The sequence below is a fragment of the Argiope bruennichi genome, chromosome 10, assembly GCF_947563725.1.
Source record: "Argiope bruennichi chromosome 10, qqArgBrue1.1, whole genome shotgun sequence".
NCBI lineage: Eukaryota > Metazoa > Arthropoda > Arachnida > Araneae > Araneidae > Argiope > Argiope bruennichi.
Window position 1 is genome coordinate 46,354,353 of NC_079160.1, and position 16,658 is coordinate 46,371,010.

General features: G+C 30.0%; 1 protein-coding gene across 1 annotated transcript in view; it reads right to left on the minus strand.

The window, feature by feature from the left end:
- LOC129987924 (uncharacterized) overlaps window positions 1–16,055 on the minus strand; it is a 132,556-nt gene extending 116,501 nt beyond the window's left edge. Inside the window, exon 1 of the mRNA XM_056095922.1 lies at window positions 15,840–16,055. Coding sequence (XP_055951897.1) covers window positions 15,840–15,950 — 111 coding nt within the window. The 5' untranslated portion in view covers window positions 15,951–16,055. The remainder of the gene's footprint in view (window positions 1–15,839) is intronic.
- Window positions 16,056–16,658: the final 603 nt, after the last annotated feature.

The following is a 16,658-nucleotide window of genomic DNA, read 5'->3' on the forward strand; positions in this document are numbered from 1 at the left end:
TGTGTGTAAAATCGTGTTTTTCCCAGGAAAGACACCCATATAGATAAACTTAAAAAGCAAAGCCTTATCTAAAATTTGATCCGAAACATTAGAGCCGTTTCCGAGATACGTGAAATAAATTTATATATTTATGAAAGAATTGCTCGTTTAAAGTTGTAAGATGTGCATATGAAATTTACCTAGCAGCCTTTGGCGATCATCTTGTTTGACTTGCCTAGATTTTAAATTCAGAAAGCATAATTATTTTATTAATTGTCTAATTTATCAAACATCTACTTGCTATATAAAATTGAAAAATATGAAATTATGAAATAAATTACTGAAAACTATTGGTGAAATTTCTCCACATGTTTAGACTTGAAAATACTGTTAGATTTTTAGATTTTTATATCTCTTAACTCTCTAATCTCTTAATAAGTACAGAGGGTCATGGGATTCAGCCGACAGTGGTGAAGTGTGAGTTACTAGAACTAAATTAATAGACATTAGTCTACACATTCTAATAATTTGTATTTAATATTTGTAAATACAAAATTTCTTATACAAATAGTTAACGTATTTTTATTTAAGCAACTGTGGTAATTTATAAGCCTTCTTCGGTATTTATTTTCATTCTGTAAACTTTTTATTATTTAAGACTTTTTTTCATACTTTTCTTTAAGAATTAGCTCAAAATAGATCTTAAATTCGTGATTTTATTGGACATGCTTAATCGTATCACATATAAAGGAAAACACATTGACGTAATCACATATCATATTAATATAACATTCTATTTCCCAAGTTTCAGTTTTTATTGCAGCAAATAGAATATTTGTAACATTGAACATGATTTTTAATTAACCTTTTTAAAAATATGACGATACGCTTTTTTTATGATGTTTGCATATAATTATTATGTGTTATAATAATTTATTTTTTATTATGTGTTTGCATATAATTTATGGCTGAACAATGAGAAATGGTTTTAGCTCCGAATCAAGTCAAATCAATCCTTTATCAAACTCAAACTCCAAGTTTCAGAGGACATACTTACATGCAATTGCGCAAGATAATTGAAAGAATGTCAGAAGGTCACTTAATGAACTTAACCAAAATTAGAAATAAATATTAAGTTAATAGCCAAAGAATCAAAAAGAAAGATTAACTGAATCCGGCCCGAAGACTTTCTCAAGGATCACCCTCAGGCAAGGATTCAAACCAGGGATTTTTTCTGTGAGGGGTCTGACTTTCGTCCAACAAACTGACCCCTCGTGACCCGAAAATCTCAGAAAATTGAGGTTTTAGAGATAAATTAGTATCACAAGATTAAAACAAGTAAAAACACTAGCAAAAAACAATCCAAATAATACCACAGCAAATCAAACCACAAAATACATGAAAATAGAACCAAAAAAGTAATATAAACACAAGGCAAAATACTTACAAATTGAAAGTACAATTTTGAAGAAAACTACTTGAGGTTAAAACGTGCTATTGTAGATGCATTTAGTTAAACTAAACTGAAATTTAATTTTTCCACGTTTACAGCTATATCCGCCTCCCACGTTTCGTCATAATGCATCGTCATCAAACTTGAAGCGCCATCTATTGAATTAAAACTCAAAGCTAACAAACCGGAGGAAGTCAGAAATTAAACAGACCCTCTCTTATCAAAACTTCTATTCTTAATGAACTTAACACTTAAAACTTGTATTTTGTGACTCTAACGAGTTGACAGATGACCTTCAATTTCAGATATATTACATTTCATGTTAGGTAGAAAGGTTTGAAACAAAGAGCAAGTCTTGGAGAAATAATAAGGTTATAATAAGCTCGATTGTGTTTGAATTGGGTGCGTTTGATATACATATTCAATTGCGCATTATGAAGGAGCGAAATCAAGCGAAACATGAGAAACTTTGAATCAAGCAGTTACATATCAAATATGTAGCAAGAGTTGAGAAAATCAACTTAATTTTTTTCGTTTTCTTTCTGAATTAAGCCTATTAAGTACTTTTTAATTAAATAATTTACTTATAAAACTCCAAAAAATCAGATGCATTTTATTAAAATTCGCTGTTAGTACTTAAACTATCGAATGAGAAGATTGAGTCCATTCTTTGGTAATGAATCCAAGATCTTACAATTTCATAGGCACAAAGATCTTGCCTGATCCAATTAGATTGAAAAATTAATAAATGTAATTATTGTTAAAAATTAAAGTTGTGCCAAACGAAATGCTATAAATACAGAATTATTCCCTTACTTCTTCTAAATTACAGGATTCTCTAATATTAATCAACAAAATTATAAAAAACAATTAAATGTCTAAAAATAGAAGTGCTTCAATAATTAATCAAAGAGGAGTTCTATGTTCTAAGAGTCATTCTAACGACCGCACTGCGTTCTACAAATAGAGAAAATACGAAATATCTAACTCAAAGAATATCTTTCCTACATAAGTTTGGATGGCTTATCACCCCCACCCCCTCTAGTAGTGTTCGAACTAAAGACAGTATCGGCTTTCCAAAGACCTCTTCAAAGAATAAGGGAAAGTTTTACTTTGGGTCGGCTGTCCTTGTTGTTACACATCCCCCTGAAGCGGCGGTCCAACGACCTGCCACCTCACTGATTTGGTCATAAATCTGACATCCAACCCACTGGGGGACCACACTCCCCCTTCGTCCGTGGTACGCCTGTAGTTTCCCGCAAAATGTCGGTAGATGGATAAACATCAAAGAACCGGAAAATTTGTTTGGGCTATGGGGGGGGGGGAGGGAGTCAAAGAAACTGAGGGTTTTGAGCGGTCGAAAGGTGAACGCGTGCCGTCTGAAGATTTCTCTGGTCGTGGGTCCGCTGCCACAGGCGGGGGTGGAACGACGAAGGAAGGGTGACAATTTTATGACAACATCTGTGAAGATCATCCGGCCGTTGGACCGCGGCTTGAGAAGGAAAGCCTAGACCAGGTCCAGGAGGCCCCGTCGCGTCAGTTCCTCATAAATCTGCAGAAAGTTGCGTTCAACCAGCAGCTGCTTATAAGAAGCGCCAAGACAAAAAAGAAGGTGAACAGGACTAGCAGGAAAAAAAAATATCTTGCGAGAAGGACGATGCAGTATGAGAATCATTATGCGACCGGACCATCTGAAGTCGGCCACAACAAATCCTGTCGATACTGCTACTTTCAGTGGTGGCGGGGTGGTGGGCTGTACGCAGAAAGGATTCTTTTAAGTTAGAGGAACCACTAGGGCAGAAGACTGACTTGACCTCTGGGTTCACCTACAGCCATTAGCTGAGCATAGTGGAACTCACGCCTTGGGTGGCCCTATTAGGAGAAAATTCTCCCGACGTACTTCGCCCGGTCCGCCCAAGGGCATCCCCTCTCCGCGGTGAGGCCGACTGCAGGACTTGAGAGGAAGGCGGTTGTCCTTCCGAAGGTCACTATCCTTTAGAGCAATATCTTCAGGGACTAGAAGCTATTTTCTCGTTGGGTATTATTCAGCTTGTAATCAAACCTTTAAAGCCATTTCCTTCATTGATTTGGTTAACGCCTTTGACCCCCCATAACTAGGGGGCATTTACTTCGACATCTAGTTCTTTCCTCAGTACATGGGACTCTTCATTTGTCAAAACCTTTCATCTGATATCTCGAAGTTCTTGCAACATAATACCAACTTGTTAGAGCCAAGTTACATTTGTTTATCTGGTAATAGTTTGTAATTTTTTATTGATTCTAATACATTAAACTGAATTTAATACAATACATTAGGACAGTTTTTATACCATATTAAACAGGATCTCTTACATATTAATTATCTACTAATTAAAAGTGTCTACCACACCGATTAAAAATTCACACCTTCCACACCGATTAAATATTTGAAGAATTTACATGTGTCAGAAAACGTTGGGCCTATCTTAAGGAATTTAAATCATGTTGATTCTGGAATAATCTGATAAAAATCAATTAATTTGAAATCTCCAGTGTGTCCATTTATTGTGGTTACAAATTTTATATCAGACTTTTAATATATATTTATATTTCAATCAACAGATCAAATATTAAAAGTTCATAGAGATTATAAAGAGAGACCGGTTTTAAATTGCCTATTGAATCATTTTTATTAACTTCTCAAATAAGACCCTTATCTAACCACGTTAATAAGATTTGTATACAATGTCAAATCCTAATGCTGAAAATCCTTTGATCCAAAAGCTCTGGGACTAAAACTTAAAACCTATTTAAATATGCAAACAGTTACCTATTAATGGAAATAGCTATTAATTTTTCCATTGAAGGAAAAAAGATGGTTACTTTGAATTAGTTTCGACAAAAATGGTTCTTGAAATCTTGCCTCGTTTGTTTCAGAAAATTGAAGTAAAAGAAGTTGAAGTTCTTTTTTTTTTTTTTTTTTCCTTCTTTCTGTGACTCCAGGGATGGAGTTGACTTCCGACATTTTTCAAAAATAAAGAATAATATATTTTTTTTTCCTTTTTTAACATTTTTTATCAGCCATTTGAATTCAAAAGAACATTTTTTATTCATTTTAAGTATTTCTTCAGAGTAATTCGAGCGAGTAATTGCTTCGAGCCTCATTACATACGGAGGTTTGAGGTTCTTTCTCTTTCTCTTTTTTATTTTATGGTTTCTGCCTTATTAGTTGCCACTGATTTTTCTTAAATTGTTTATAATTACCCATATTTAATATTTACAATTTTCTTTAATGTTTAATTGTGGTAATTTGCAACGAGTTGTCATTTTCAACTAGGCGAATTAGCCTTGTTTTGGTTTCGTTAATGTAATAAATATAATTATGAACTTATAAACGGAGTTGGTTATTCGTTTCAAAGAATTTCTAAGAAAATAACTTTCAATAATAATAATAACAATAATTAATTTTTGAATTCCTATAATATATGCAGAAAAAAATCTTTGAAAGAAGGATATAAAAAAGAAAATATAAAAAAGAAAAAAAAATTCTTAGAATTGTTTGTAGATGATTAAAACATAATTTTAGACAATATTTTGTTTTTGTAAATTATGAATATCGAATTTCCCCCTCTTTTTGCATAAACTATTAATTTAAGTTTTTATAAATCAATTCTTTAAAGATACCAAGATTCTTTCTAAAATTGTCTATAACTTTGATTACTTGTCTATAAATAATATAACAAATAATTCTAATTTTCTTAAAATTTCAAAAAAAAAAAAATTAAATTACTGACATAAACAGCGATTAAAATATTTCTTAAAATTTTTTAAAAACTACGGAAATCACACGGAATTTTTTAAATTTTAAAGTCATCTGAATATTGATTTTGTGCAATATGTTATTAAATTATTGTGAAAAACATTAAAATTTTGAATACTTTTTTTTAATTAAAAATTTTGTTAAAATTTTGAGAAATTCTTATTTAGTAAGTTTTCACAACAAAAAATATGAGAATTTACTATCTCTATATTCAACAATCTGCTTTAAAGATAATTTTCAGTGATATTTTGAGGTAATAATCTAGCTTTTAAACATCATCATGTTAAAATGTTACTTATTAAAAATGTATAATAAAGTCAGTCTAATAAAAAATATGACAAAAATATTTGATTTTAAATACTAAGAGTTTTAAATACCGATTAAACAAGAAAAGAGAATAAACGTAAATAAAAAGACTTAAAAATATTATAATGCGATAAACTGATGATGTATTAATATCCAGTGTAAAAGTTGTTTTAGTTTAAAAAGCAAACTTTGAAATTCAGTGATTATGTGCGAAGCTTAGGAAATTGCATGTTTTTTAGGAGAAATTTGGAAAGAGCTTAGTTTTCTCGTATATTTCCCATTTTCTTTAAGCAAATCCAACGGTTTAATAAAAACTTAATGGATCTTCAGACATTTTTGTTGAAAGTGCACTTTTTCTTTAACTGTTTCTCTCAAATTCTTGATACCATTAAGTTAGTCGAATTCTTTTGCAGTAATTGCGGCTGTAGTCTAGATAGGATCCATTTTAGTATCATGATTAAAGGCTCTAAAGAAATAATTTATTATCATTTCGTAAATAAAAAAAAAGACAAAAAAAAAAAAGAACTTAATTGCAAAAGTCAAAAGCAAAGAAAAAAAATCGTTTGCTTCGTTTAGTAAATAAGAATTTTCAAAGAATTTGTTTCTGAAATATTTTCGGAATGTTTAAGATAAATTGGAAATAATTCTCAATAAATTTATAAATCTTAAAATTTATTTCAAATGTTTGATGGAAATGCACATAATATAATAATGGAAAGATGCAATTTTTTTAAAATTTAATTTCAACAACTTTTAGATTGCACATCCTTTACATTACATTGCTCCTAAGCAACTAAATGCATGATTGCCGACACTAATTGAATTTTAAAAATTATTGAAAAACCAGATTATAATACAGGGAAGTTTTCCGTTATTGGAGTGATAGAAAAACCTGTAATTTTCAAAAAAAATTAATTTATTATTTGGTAATAATTTTCTATATTCTAATTAATCTTATATAATTGAAGATAGTTTAGAAAAGTCGCTTTTCATCTTCATAATCTCAACTTACGTTCAAAAAACTAATAGAACTGTTAGTTCATATGCCTAAATGCCTTGTAAATAGGGGAAATTAAAAAAAAGTTTGTTAATGGAATTGCAAAACAGATAAATCTTTCCTATGTTCGATTGCTAGGATTACCCAATAAATCTGATGGTAAATTGAATATTTTCTTATAGGAAGTTATTGGCAACTGTTGGAATTATCATATGTATTGGATAGCGTTTTGGATATTTTCAGTCAAGTAGACTATGGTCTACTGTTAATGTTAATTAATGGATCGCGTGGCCATGGCATATTGAAAATTTTTCTACACAGAAGTGTATTTGTCTGTTAGGATTAATCAAGAAATTGGATGGTGCATTGAACAATTTTTACAAGAAGTTATGAGCGACTATTGGTATTACCAAATGGATCGGATAAGATTTTGGAAATTTTCCTACGAGAAAGCTATGTTCGATGGCTAGGATTAACAAAAAAGATTCGTTGGCAAACTGAATATTAAGAGGCTTCTGTTGGGATTACCAAATGCATTGGATAGCGTTTTGGTAATTTTCAGTCAAATAAACTATGGGCTACTGTTAATGTTGATTAATGGATCGCATGGCATACTGATAATTTTCCTAAATAGAACTGTGGCGGTTTGAGATGAGCGGGGATAGAACCTGTAACCTTGTGGTTCGCAGCCCATTAACATGAACACAACACAAAAGCAATTGCTCGTGCAGCGTAGCTGTTAACTGGCTTATAAGCTTTCACCACAGAACTGTATTTGCAAGTTAAGATTAACAAAGAAATCTGATGATGCATTGAGGCATTTTTCTGCACGATGTTATAAGAGACTATTGGGATTACCAAATGGATCGGAGAAGGGTTTGGAAATTTTCCTACAGCAAAGTTAAGGGCTATTGTTGGGGTTAGTTAATAGTCAGTGGCATTTTGGACATTTTATTATATAAAGTTATGGACGGCGATTGGAATTAAGAATTCTAAATGCCCCGTGCATCAAATAAGGATAGCGTCTTGAAAATTTTCAGTCAAGTAGACTATGGGCAACTATTAATGTTGATTAATGGACCACATGGCATATCGAATATTTTCCTAAATAGAACTGTATTTATCTGTTAGGATTAACGAAGAGATCGGATGGCGCATTAGGCATTTTTTCTGCTGGAAGTTATGAGTGACTATTGGGATAACCAAATGGATATTAAGATTTGGGGAATTTTCCTGCAAGAAAGTTATGGGCTACTGTTTGGGTTAGACAATAATTGGGCGGCATTTTGAACATTTTTTTTATTATGTGAAGTGATAGACGACGATTGGAATTAAGAGTTTTAAAAGTTCCGTGCGTCGCATATACATCAAATTATTATAATTTCAAAAATGAAAGCTGAAATTAAATTATAAATAAATTATGTAATTCGATTAAAAAGAAATTGCGTATTTCATTATCATCTGAAATGCGATATGGGAACAACAGAACAACATGATAACATAACCCCTAGATAGATGATCAGATATGATAAAGAAAGGAAAGCATTTTGAGCTTAAATTCAGGTTTCTTTAACACTATTTATTGATATGAAATTTCGAACCGTATTGACTTTTAATAACATTGTTTACTTATTTTAAATGTCGTACAGTATTGACTTTTAGATTATGGCTGACAAAGACAAAATTTCAGAATGCCTCTGAAAAAGAGAATTAGTACAGTAAAGAGAAAAAAAGTATGGTTTCTTCTATTCTATGGCTTGGTTTCTTCTTTTTATATTGCACTTTACCTAATCTTTTCTTATCTTTCATTATTAGTAACAAGTGGATATATTATACACATCATTATACAACAAATAAAGGACTGAAGTAGTCTTTAACGTGATTAAATTGATTACTTAAAGAATTAGTAGTAAGACTGTTTACCAGTCTGTACAAAGAGAACAAAAAATAAAGAAATATGACATCTATATAACCCAATAATTTAATTTTTCATACATTAAATTTTTATAAGATTTTATTTAAAAGCGAATCGAAATTTTATTTTGTAGATAGAAGGCTTTTGAATTTGGTTTCAGTGAAGTGTTGATACTTGACAACTGTAACAAGTATTTGAAGTTTCTTTTAAAAGCCGTGGCCTCTCACTAGAGGCTTCTCAATTTTTCAATTCAGGATCTTTAAGCCTTCTTCTTTAGATTCTGGATATTTTTTTCTTGTTTCTGTCGATAAACCAGCCAGATGGGAACCTATCTTTTATACAGTTTTTCAAAAGGTCATTTAAACAGTGTCGTTTTTTTTTTTTTTTTTTTTTTTTTTTCTATTTGTCCTTGTAAGATTTAAATGTACAGTGGAATACTTGTTTTAATCGATAACAACGAAATCGATTCAAAATCGATTCAACGATTGAAATTTTACGGATAATTTAATATGTATTTCGAGGATTGGTTTTTCCAACCTTGGGGGTGATGTTAGTAGAAAACGTAGAAGTTATATTCCTGAATATATTTTTTTTTCCTTCTATACAATCTGTAATCATAACTTAAAAAAAATAGTATATAAATATATTTTGTTTTTATATATCTGATATTTAGTCAAAATTAGTAACACTCAATTAATAAACCTTTCATTTTATTTCTTAAATGGAATTACATATTATTACATTTATTCTTTTATTTATCTTAAAATCGAGTTAAATTATAATTTGTTGATCAGTTTTACACGAATATTATTGCAAAATTTTTTGTGTAATGTAAACAACAAAACATAATTTAAAATTTAAATCCATAAAGTGAAACATGGGGAGGCAAAAACACCGATTTATTAACTGCACATGGTCGCAATTGCTTGAAGGTAGAATATTGTTTAAATTGCGCCAAAAATAAAATAGCTGTACTCATTGTTAGAAGAGGGGAGGGGGACAAGCATGATTGAATCTTGAGCACTTGGTTCGCAATTGATTGTTCTACCAACTATATTGTTTCCATACTTTTTTGTTAAACAGTTTACAGTTAAAACAGCATGAAAGTTTTTGAAATTTTTTTTGTGTAAAATAAAACAACAAAATTTAATTTAAAATTTAAACCCATAAAGCTGATTAAATGAAATATAGGGGAAGGGCAAAAACACGGATTTATTAACTGCACATAGTCACAATTGCTTGGCGGTAGAATATTGGCTATATTGCGCCAAAAAAGAAAGCAGTTGCACTTATTGTTCGAAGGGTGAGGGGCATGCATAATGAAATCTTGAGTACTTGGTTCGCAATTGGATGTGACACCAACCACATTGCTTATCTGTTTTTAAAATGAATTGCCTTACTAATAAACAAACTTTAGATTTGTGTCCAAAATTTTCTGTTTATTGAAAATTTTATAGAGAAAATTTGATTAATCCCTTTTATTGTCAACATGATTATATTTCTACATTAATTTTAAATTCGGTGGTTCATTTCTCACCGTAACTTCAATCCAAAGAATTACCAAACAATCCACAGCTCACAGTTCTATTTTTCATCCTAACTTTCGGAAGCGTTTCGTCCATGAATAGTTATAACACCATCAGGCATTAACCAAAATGTGCTTCTGCCCTTTACAGAGTCCATTTATCAAGGTTTCTGCATACGTTAACTCATCGCATACCATCTAACATATGCGGCTGTCATCTGAATAGATTTGTGACATGGTCAGCGGATTCGCATGTATTCACACAACAGTGCAGCGAATGACTTTCGCGGCCCAAAACGTTAAATTGTATGCACTTGAACTTAACGCTTTGTCATCTGTGTTAGCCTTAGTCCGAGGAAGAACCGTCAGTTCCTCGCATATATCTATTCCGCCGGTGAGGATTACCGAATTCATTGTGTCGGTCAATCCAACATGGCGGCGCTCCGTCACTTGTCACTTGCACGTGGCGCGTTTTGTGACGAGAGCGTTGAAGGGCTCCATTATCTAGGGGAGGAGGAATTTCCTGCCGGAACCTTTAATCCATAGGCGTTAAATAGCGTGGGAATAGATGCGTAGACCAGGAAGGATTGCTCTGGAGGTGGAAGCGGCAAAAAGGGGTATTGATTTGTAGTGATGGCTGCAAAACGGTTGGGTTATTTGAAGGAATTTATTGGATGCATTGAAATGGGTAGCTATTTGTGATGGAACCTCAGACGGAAATCCTTCCGGATATTGGATATTTTAGAAGCTGTCTGTGGTTTTGATAAGCGTGTGTTGGGAATAGATGAATTTAAACAGCTATTCGGGGCTTTAAATTCTTCTAATAGAACTTGTAGTGGATATTTAATCTAGAAAAGGAAATGACCTTTAAATAACTTTTTTTTTTTAGAAAAGGAATGACTTTTAAGTCATTTAAATGATTTTAAATGACTTTGTTAAGAATTCAAGGTCTTTAAACAGTATCATGTGATGAATATTGTAAAATTGTAATGCAGTTTTATTTTCTCATATAAGTATGCATAGAGAAAGTACCTATAATGATCATTAAAAATTCGACCTTGAGGTTTTGATAAATCTACACATGTCAGACCACTGTGAATACAAAAAAAGACAGTTTTTGGAATTATGTCTGTTCATTTATGACAATGATACCTCAAAAACGTTTTGAGGTTGCATGGATGGAATTTGGCATATGATCTTTAGATCAAATTATGTAGATTTCTTTCAAATTTTCAACGACATACATTCAGAAGACGTCTGTCTGTTCGGCTGTCCGAATATAAGTTAACAAAATAACAACAACAAAAAAAATTATATAAATATAATTTGGTACATAGTTATTATATCATATTTTCATCATATCATATTTTCAATGAAATCCGTCAGAGGGTTTGTCATCAGTCTGTCTGTACATTCGTATGTATATAATCATGTTTGCTTAAAAACAGTATTCGGGATGTGGTATTTTTACTAAAATTGTAGTTTTTTTTGTCAAATGCTGCTATCAGTCTGTTGATAAGACATAAAAAGCATCCTGAATTTTGTTAACTATACATTAAAAAAAATTCCACTTATGTGTTTGACATTGAAAATAAACATTTGATTACTCGTGGCCTTCAATTTTTGCCTAATTTTCATGTGACAGGAGGTGGTATGAAATGTATACTAAGGGCGATGAGAAAAGTTTTCGGATTGGCTACTTCTGCTGGTTTAAATCTTTAATTTATTTCAATTGCTTCAACAATTTAGTAAGTTAAAGATTTTCAAGCTAGCCACCGTAAGGTGTCATGAAAGGTGTATATTTTATGCAGAGAATTACAATTAAAAAATCATTTCTGTACGATGCAATAAAATGGAAAAAAGTTACCAGTCTTTACTCCTACTTTATTTAGATGAATCCAAATGTGTCCCAATGCACTAGAAAAAAAAATGTATTGCGCTAGTAGATTACGTTGAACATTGTTTGTTATTATTATCTTGATTTCAAAACCTTTTATAAGGAATATGTTTACCAATTCAGGCCGTCACCCATATTATTATTAATGCTTTTTAAAAAGTAATGTTTAGCTTTACACCTACAGTTTACTTCTTCAGTTACAGTTACTTCTTCATTATATAAATAGCATTTTTCAAGTTACTAAATCGCTAATTTATTCTGTTAATTTGAAGCGATGTATAACGAAACGGGTATTTATTTCTTTTGCAAAATGCTCTATAACTTCACTAGGATGCCAAAATTTGGCATTTCTCACAAAATTAAAAATTAAATAAAATATTTGGCAATTACATTATATGATAAAAAATGTATTATGTGAACGAAAATTTCTATTAAAAATTAAATTTTTTTCTGTATCTAATCCAATCTTTTCTTGTATATTTTATAACAAATGTACAGTAATTTAGTATTGTATTTCTCAAGTTACTAAATCGCAATTTTATTCTTTATATTTGAAGTGATATATAACGAAGTGGGCTTTTGTTTCTTTTGCAAAACATTCTATAAACCTTATTGGATGCCAAAGTTTGGCATTTCATACCAAATGAAAAATTTAATACATGATAATATTAAAATTTAATTGAAAAATACATGATAAGAAATGTATTATGTAAACAAAAATTCATATTACACAATCCAATTTGTCTTATATCCAATCCAATTTGTTCTTTTATATTTTATAAGAAATATATAGTAATTAAACATTGTATTTCCCAAGTTACTAAATAGTTACTGGATTCTTTTAGTAACGATGTAACGAAATGATTGATTATGAAGTGATATATAAGGAAATGTTTTTTTTTTTTAAACACTGTATGGCTTTATTAGATGCCAAAATTTGGCATTTCTCATCAAATAAAAAAACATTAAATCAAATATTTCGCAATTACATTATATGATAAGAAATATATTATATGAACAAAAATTCCTATTACACAATCCAATTTGTCTTTTATCCAATCCAATTTATTCTTGTATAAGAAATATACAGTAATTAATTATTGTATTGCTCAAACTAAATTGTTGCTTTATTCTTTTGTTTGAAATGATGTATAACGAAATGGGTTTTTGTTTCTTTCATTGGATGTCAACATTTGGCATTTCTCACAAAATAGAAAATTAAATCAAATATTTGGTAATTACACGGAATAATGAAAATGTTTTATATGAACAAAAATTCCAATTACACAATCCAATTTTTCTTGTATCCAATCCAATTTGTTCTTGCATATTTTGTAACAAATATACAATAACTAAGTATTGCATTTTCCAAATCACTAAATAGCTATTTTATTCTGTTTATTTGAAGTGATATATAACAAAATGGTTTTTTTTTTGTTCTTTTGCAAAACGTTCTGTGGCTTTATTGAACCTCAAAATTTGGCGTTTCTCATTAAATAAAAAGAATTAAAACATTTATTTGGTAATTACAGTACATTATAAGAAATGTATTACGTGAACAAAAATTCCTATCCAATTTTTTCTGTATACAATCCAATTTATTCTTGTATTTTTATAAGAAATATACAGTTATTAAGTGTTGTACTTCCCAAGTTACTAAATCGTTACTTTATTCTTTTGTTTGAAGAGATATATAACGAAATGGGTTTTTGTATTTGTGAAAAACGCTCTATGACTTTATTGGATATCTAAATTTGGCATTTCTGACCAAATAAAAAAACCTTAAATCAAATATTTGGCAATTACACTGTAAGATAAGAAATGTATTATGTGAGCAAAAATTCTAACAGACAACCCAATTAGTTCTTCCATATGTTATAAGAAATATATAGTAATTCAGTACATGCAGAACAGCTCAATAGAAGTACAAAATACCCAAGGGGTTGAAAATTTTAATAAATTAAATGCATAAAAAAACAATTTAAAGAAACATTGAAAGGAAAATTCAACTCTAGAACTATAATATTTGCATAAACTATTTAAATATCAAATTTCCGAATAATATATGGGATTTTTTTATATTCCAATTTAAAATTAATAACAATAATTTGCATGCTTTTTGATTTACGAATAAAGATGTGACTATTTTAATTATAATCACTTATAGAAATTCCCATTTCTCTTGAAAATATTTTGCTGTACTTTAATTAGTAAAAAAAAACTTTTAGAAATTACTGGTAATATGCACAGAATTCAGTTAAAAATACGTTAATATCTTTTCTTTTGCTCCAGCTTGATTATTTGTAACTCCCGTGGAATTAAATTAAATAATTAAGAGAGAGACGCCTATGTCACTGGGAGTCTGTGTTCCGAGAATGCTACTGTGATATAAACTTCAGTTATCTTTAATTAAGTCGCAAAACTTTTTTAACCTCTTTAAGAAGAGAGTTCAAGTGAAAATTTTCAGAGAACGTATTTTTCCGTAAATGTTTAATACTGGAGAAAATGGAAATTCAATGTAGCCGTGTTCTTTAATTAAATATATCTAATTAAAGTTATTTTTAAATGTAAATATTCGTTTAAGTTACCAGTTTATGTATGGTTCATTTCAATTTAAGGAGGAAAAAATGGACGTCATCTGGAAATTAAGCTAATTACGTTTTTCTCCCTGTTCTTTATGTGATAAAGCCTTTCTTTATAGCTAAATAAAATCTTAGAGATATTTCTTTGTTTTTTTAAATAGCTGTAGAATACAAAATTAAGGCACCCCTTTTTACTTTTTAATTAATATCGCGATGGAAATTTGCTGGTTATTTGCACAACTCATTATTAAGGAAAAGCAACCTATTATTTTTTTATAGAATCTTCGTAATTAAGGTTATTGTTTTTAACGGCTGCCGTTGAAGTTTTAAAATAATTTTTCATTTTCTTCAATGTAAAGCTATTGGCTTTATTTTTCAATCATATTTTGAAGCTAATTGAAGCACATATACATTGTTTAATATAAATAAGTAGAATTAGTATTTTTAGAATCTTATTATCAATACTTAAAATTCACAATTAATAATTTTCTTAAAGATTTTCTAATATATTCTTAATAGTTTTTTTTACAGAGTTTATTGGCCGCATGAATTAAAATGAGTAAACATATTTTAAAACTGCGTAAATAGCTATAAAATATATATAATTTATAGCATGTCTAAAAATTATGTTGTAAATAGAGACCGCATATAGAATGGAAATTAAATATTACATAAACGAAAATTTCAAAATATACTTTATAACAATAATTCTTCATACATATCTAATAAAGAAAATGATGCAATGTGAATATATTTTTTGTTAATTGATGATGTAAAAACTTGTCTACGATGTGTTGTTATATTTTTTATTTATACTAAGCTTATTGATGAATTTTTTATGTTCTATTTTATCATTATTATTTGATGACTTTTTCTTTGTAACACATAAAAAAATCACACAAAAAGAAGGGTAAAAACAGAGGTATGACTGTATAAAGCTTTCTACAATTTTCGCTTCATATACTATAACATTTGAATTTGTATGTGTATTGATATAACTCTGATTGTATTGATAATATTGATACTTGAAAAAGTTAAAGACTCGTTTCTTTAATAAGAAACTTCAAAGTATGAGATTTTATGCTCGATTTGCCTATCATTATTTGAGATTTAAATCCAATTATTTATATAGAAGCAACAAAAAACAGTGGAGTGGTCTTCCTGGAACTTTCTCGCAAACTCTCTAATAAAGGTTTCAGTCCCCTCTCCTCACGCAAAATTGTGGATCTACGGCATGGCCGCAAATGTCTTACATAGCATTGTTGAACCATGTATTGTTATAGATCTTTGGTGGAAATATAGCATTTTTACTGAATTTATTATGCGAATATGTGTTTTGATGATACTGTATCAAAATGTTATCCTACGAAATAAGATAAGACATACCTCATATGTATCGCCAACTTTCTTATCAATCGTCTTTGCTGTCGAGATGTTGCCCGACGACGAGTCCATACTGAAATACGTATGATCCCGGACGTCCAGTAAGTTGTACATGACAGATTTTCTGCCGGGATCATAAGCATGGACTGTGTGGACATGAATACCCGGAGGAGCTCCCTCGTACACTCTGGGGTCATGCAATGGATTTCGGAAGGCCAGTTTTCCTGAAAGGTAGAAAATAATTTTAGAAAAAAAAAGCATTAGTAATCATTTTTTATATAATATCATTTTTTTCAGGTGCTGCCAAATCCACCAAATTTAATATTCTTCAGTTGTATGGCATTTCTTCTTCTTTTCCCACTCAACTTCAAACATATAATTCGACTCGGATAATGGGTAAAGAATCTCATGCAATACTCCACAGAAATTACATGTAATATTGGCAATATTCTGCATGCTATTAGGGAAATTATTACATTCTTCTCATGGAGCTATTAATCTAATGAAACCTTAATCTCGCTTCGTTTAGTAATATTTTATTTTATTGTATTGTAACATGATCTTGGGTAGGTTCATTGGTCATAAGAGAGTTGAAGAATAGATAATTGCATTTCTTTTCATAATTTGAAAAGAAGAAAAAGAAAATTTTGCAGTTCTCCCTCTAGAATCCTTGTCTTTAAAGATATTAATTTTACTTAAACCCATTGCAAACATTAATTATATGCACCAGTTAAGTATCTATATTAATCTTCGAAAATGTACTTAATTGAAATGTTAAATATGTACATCTATTAAGAGTTTCATTAAAGACAAAATGCCAGT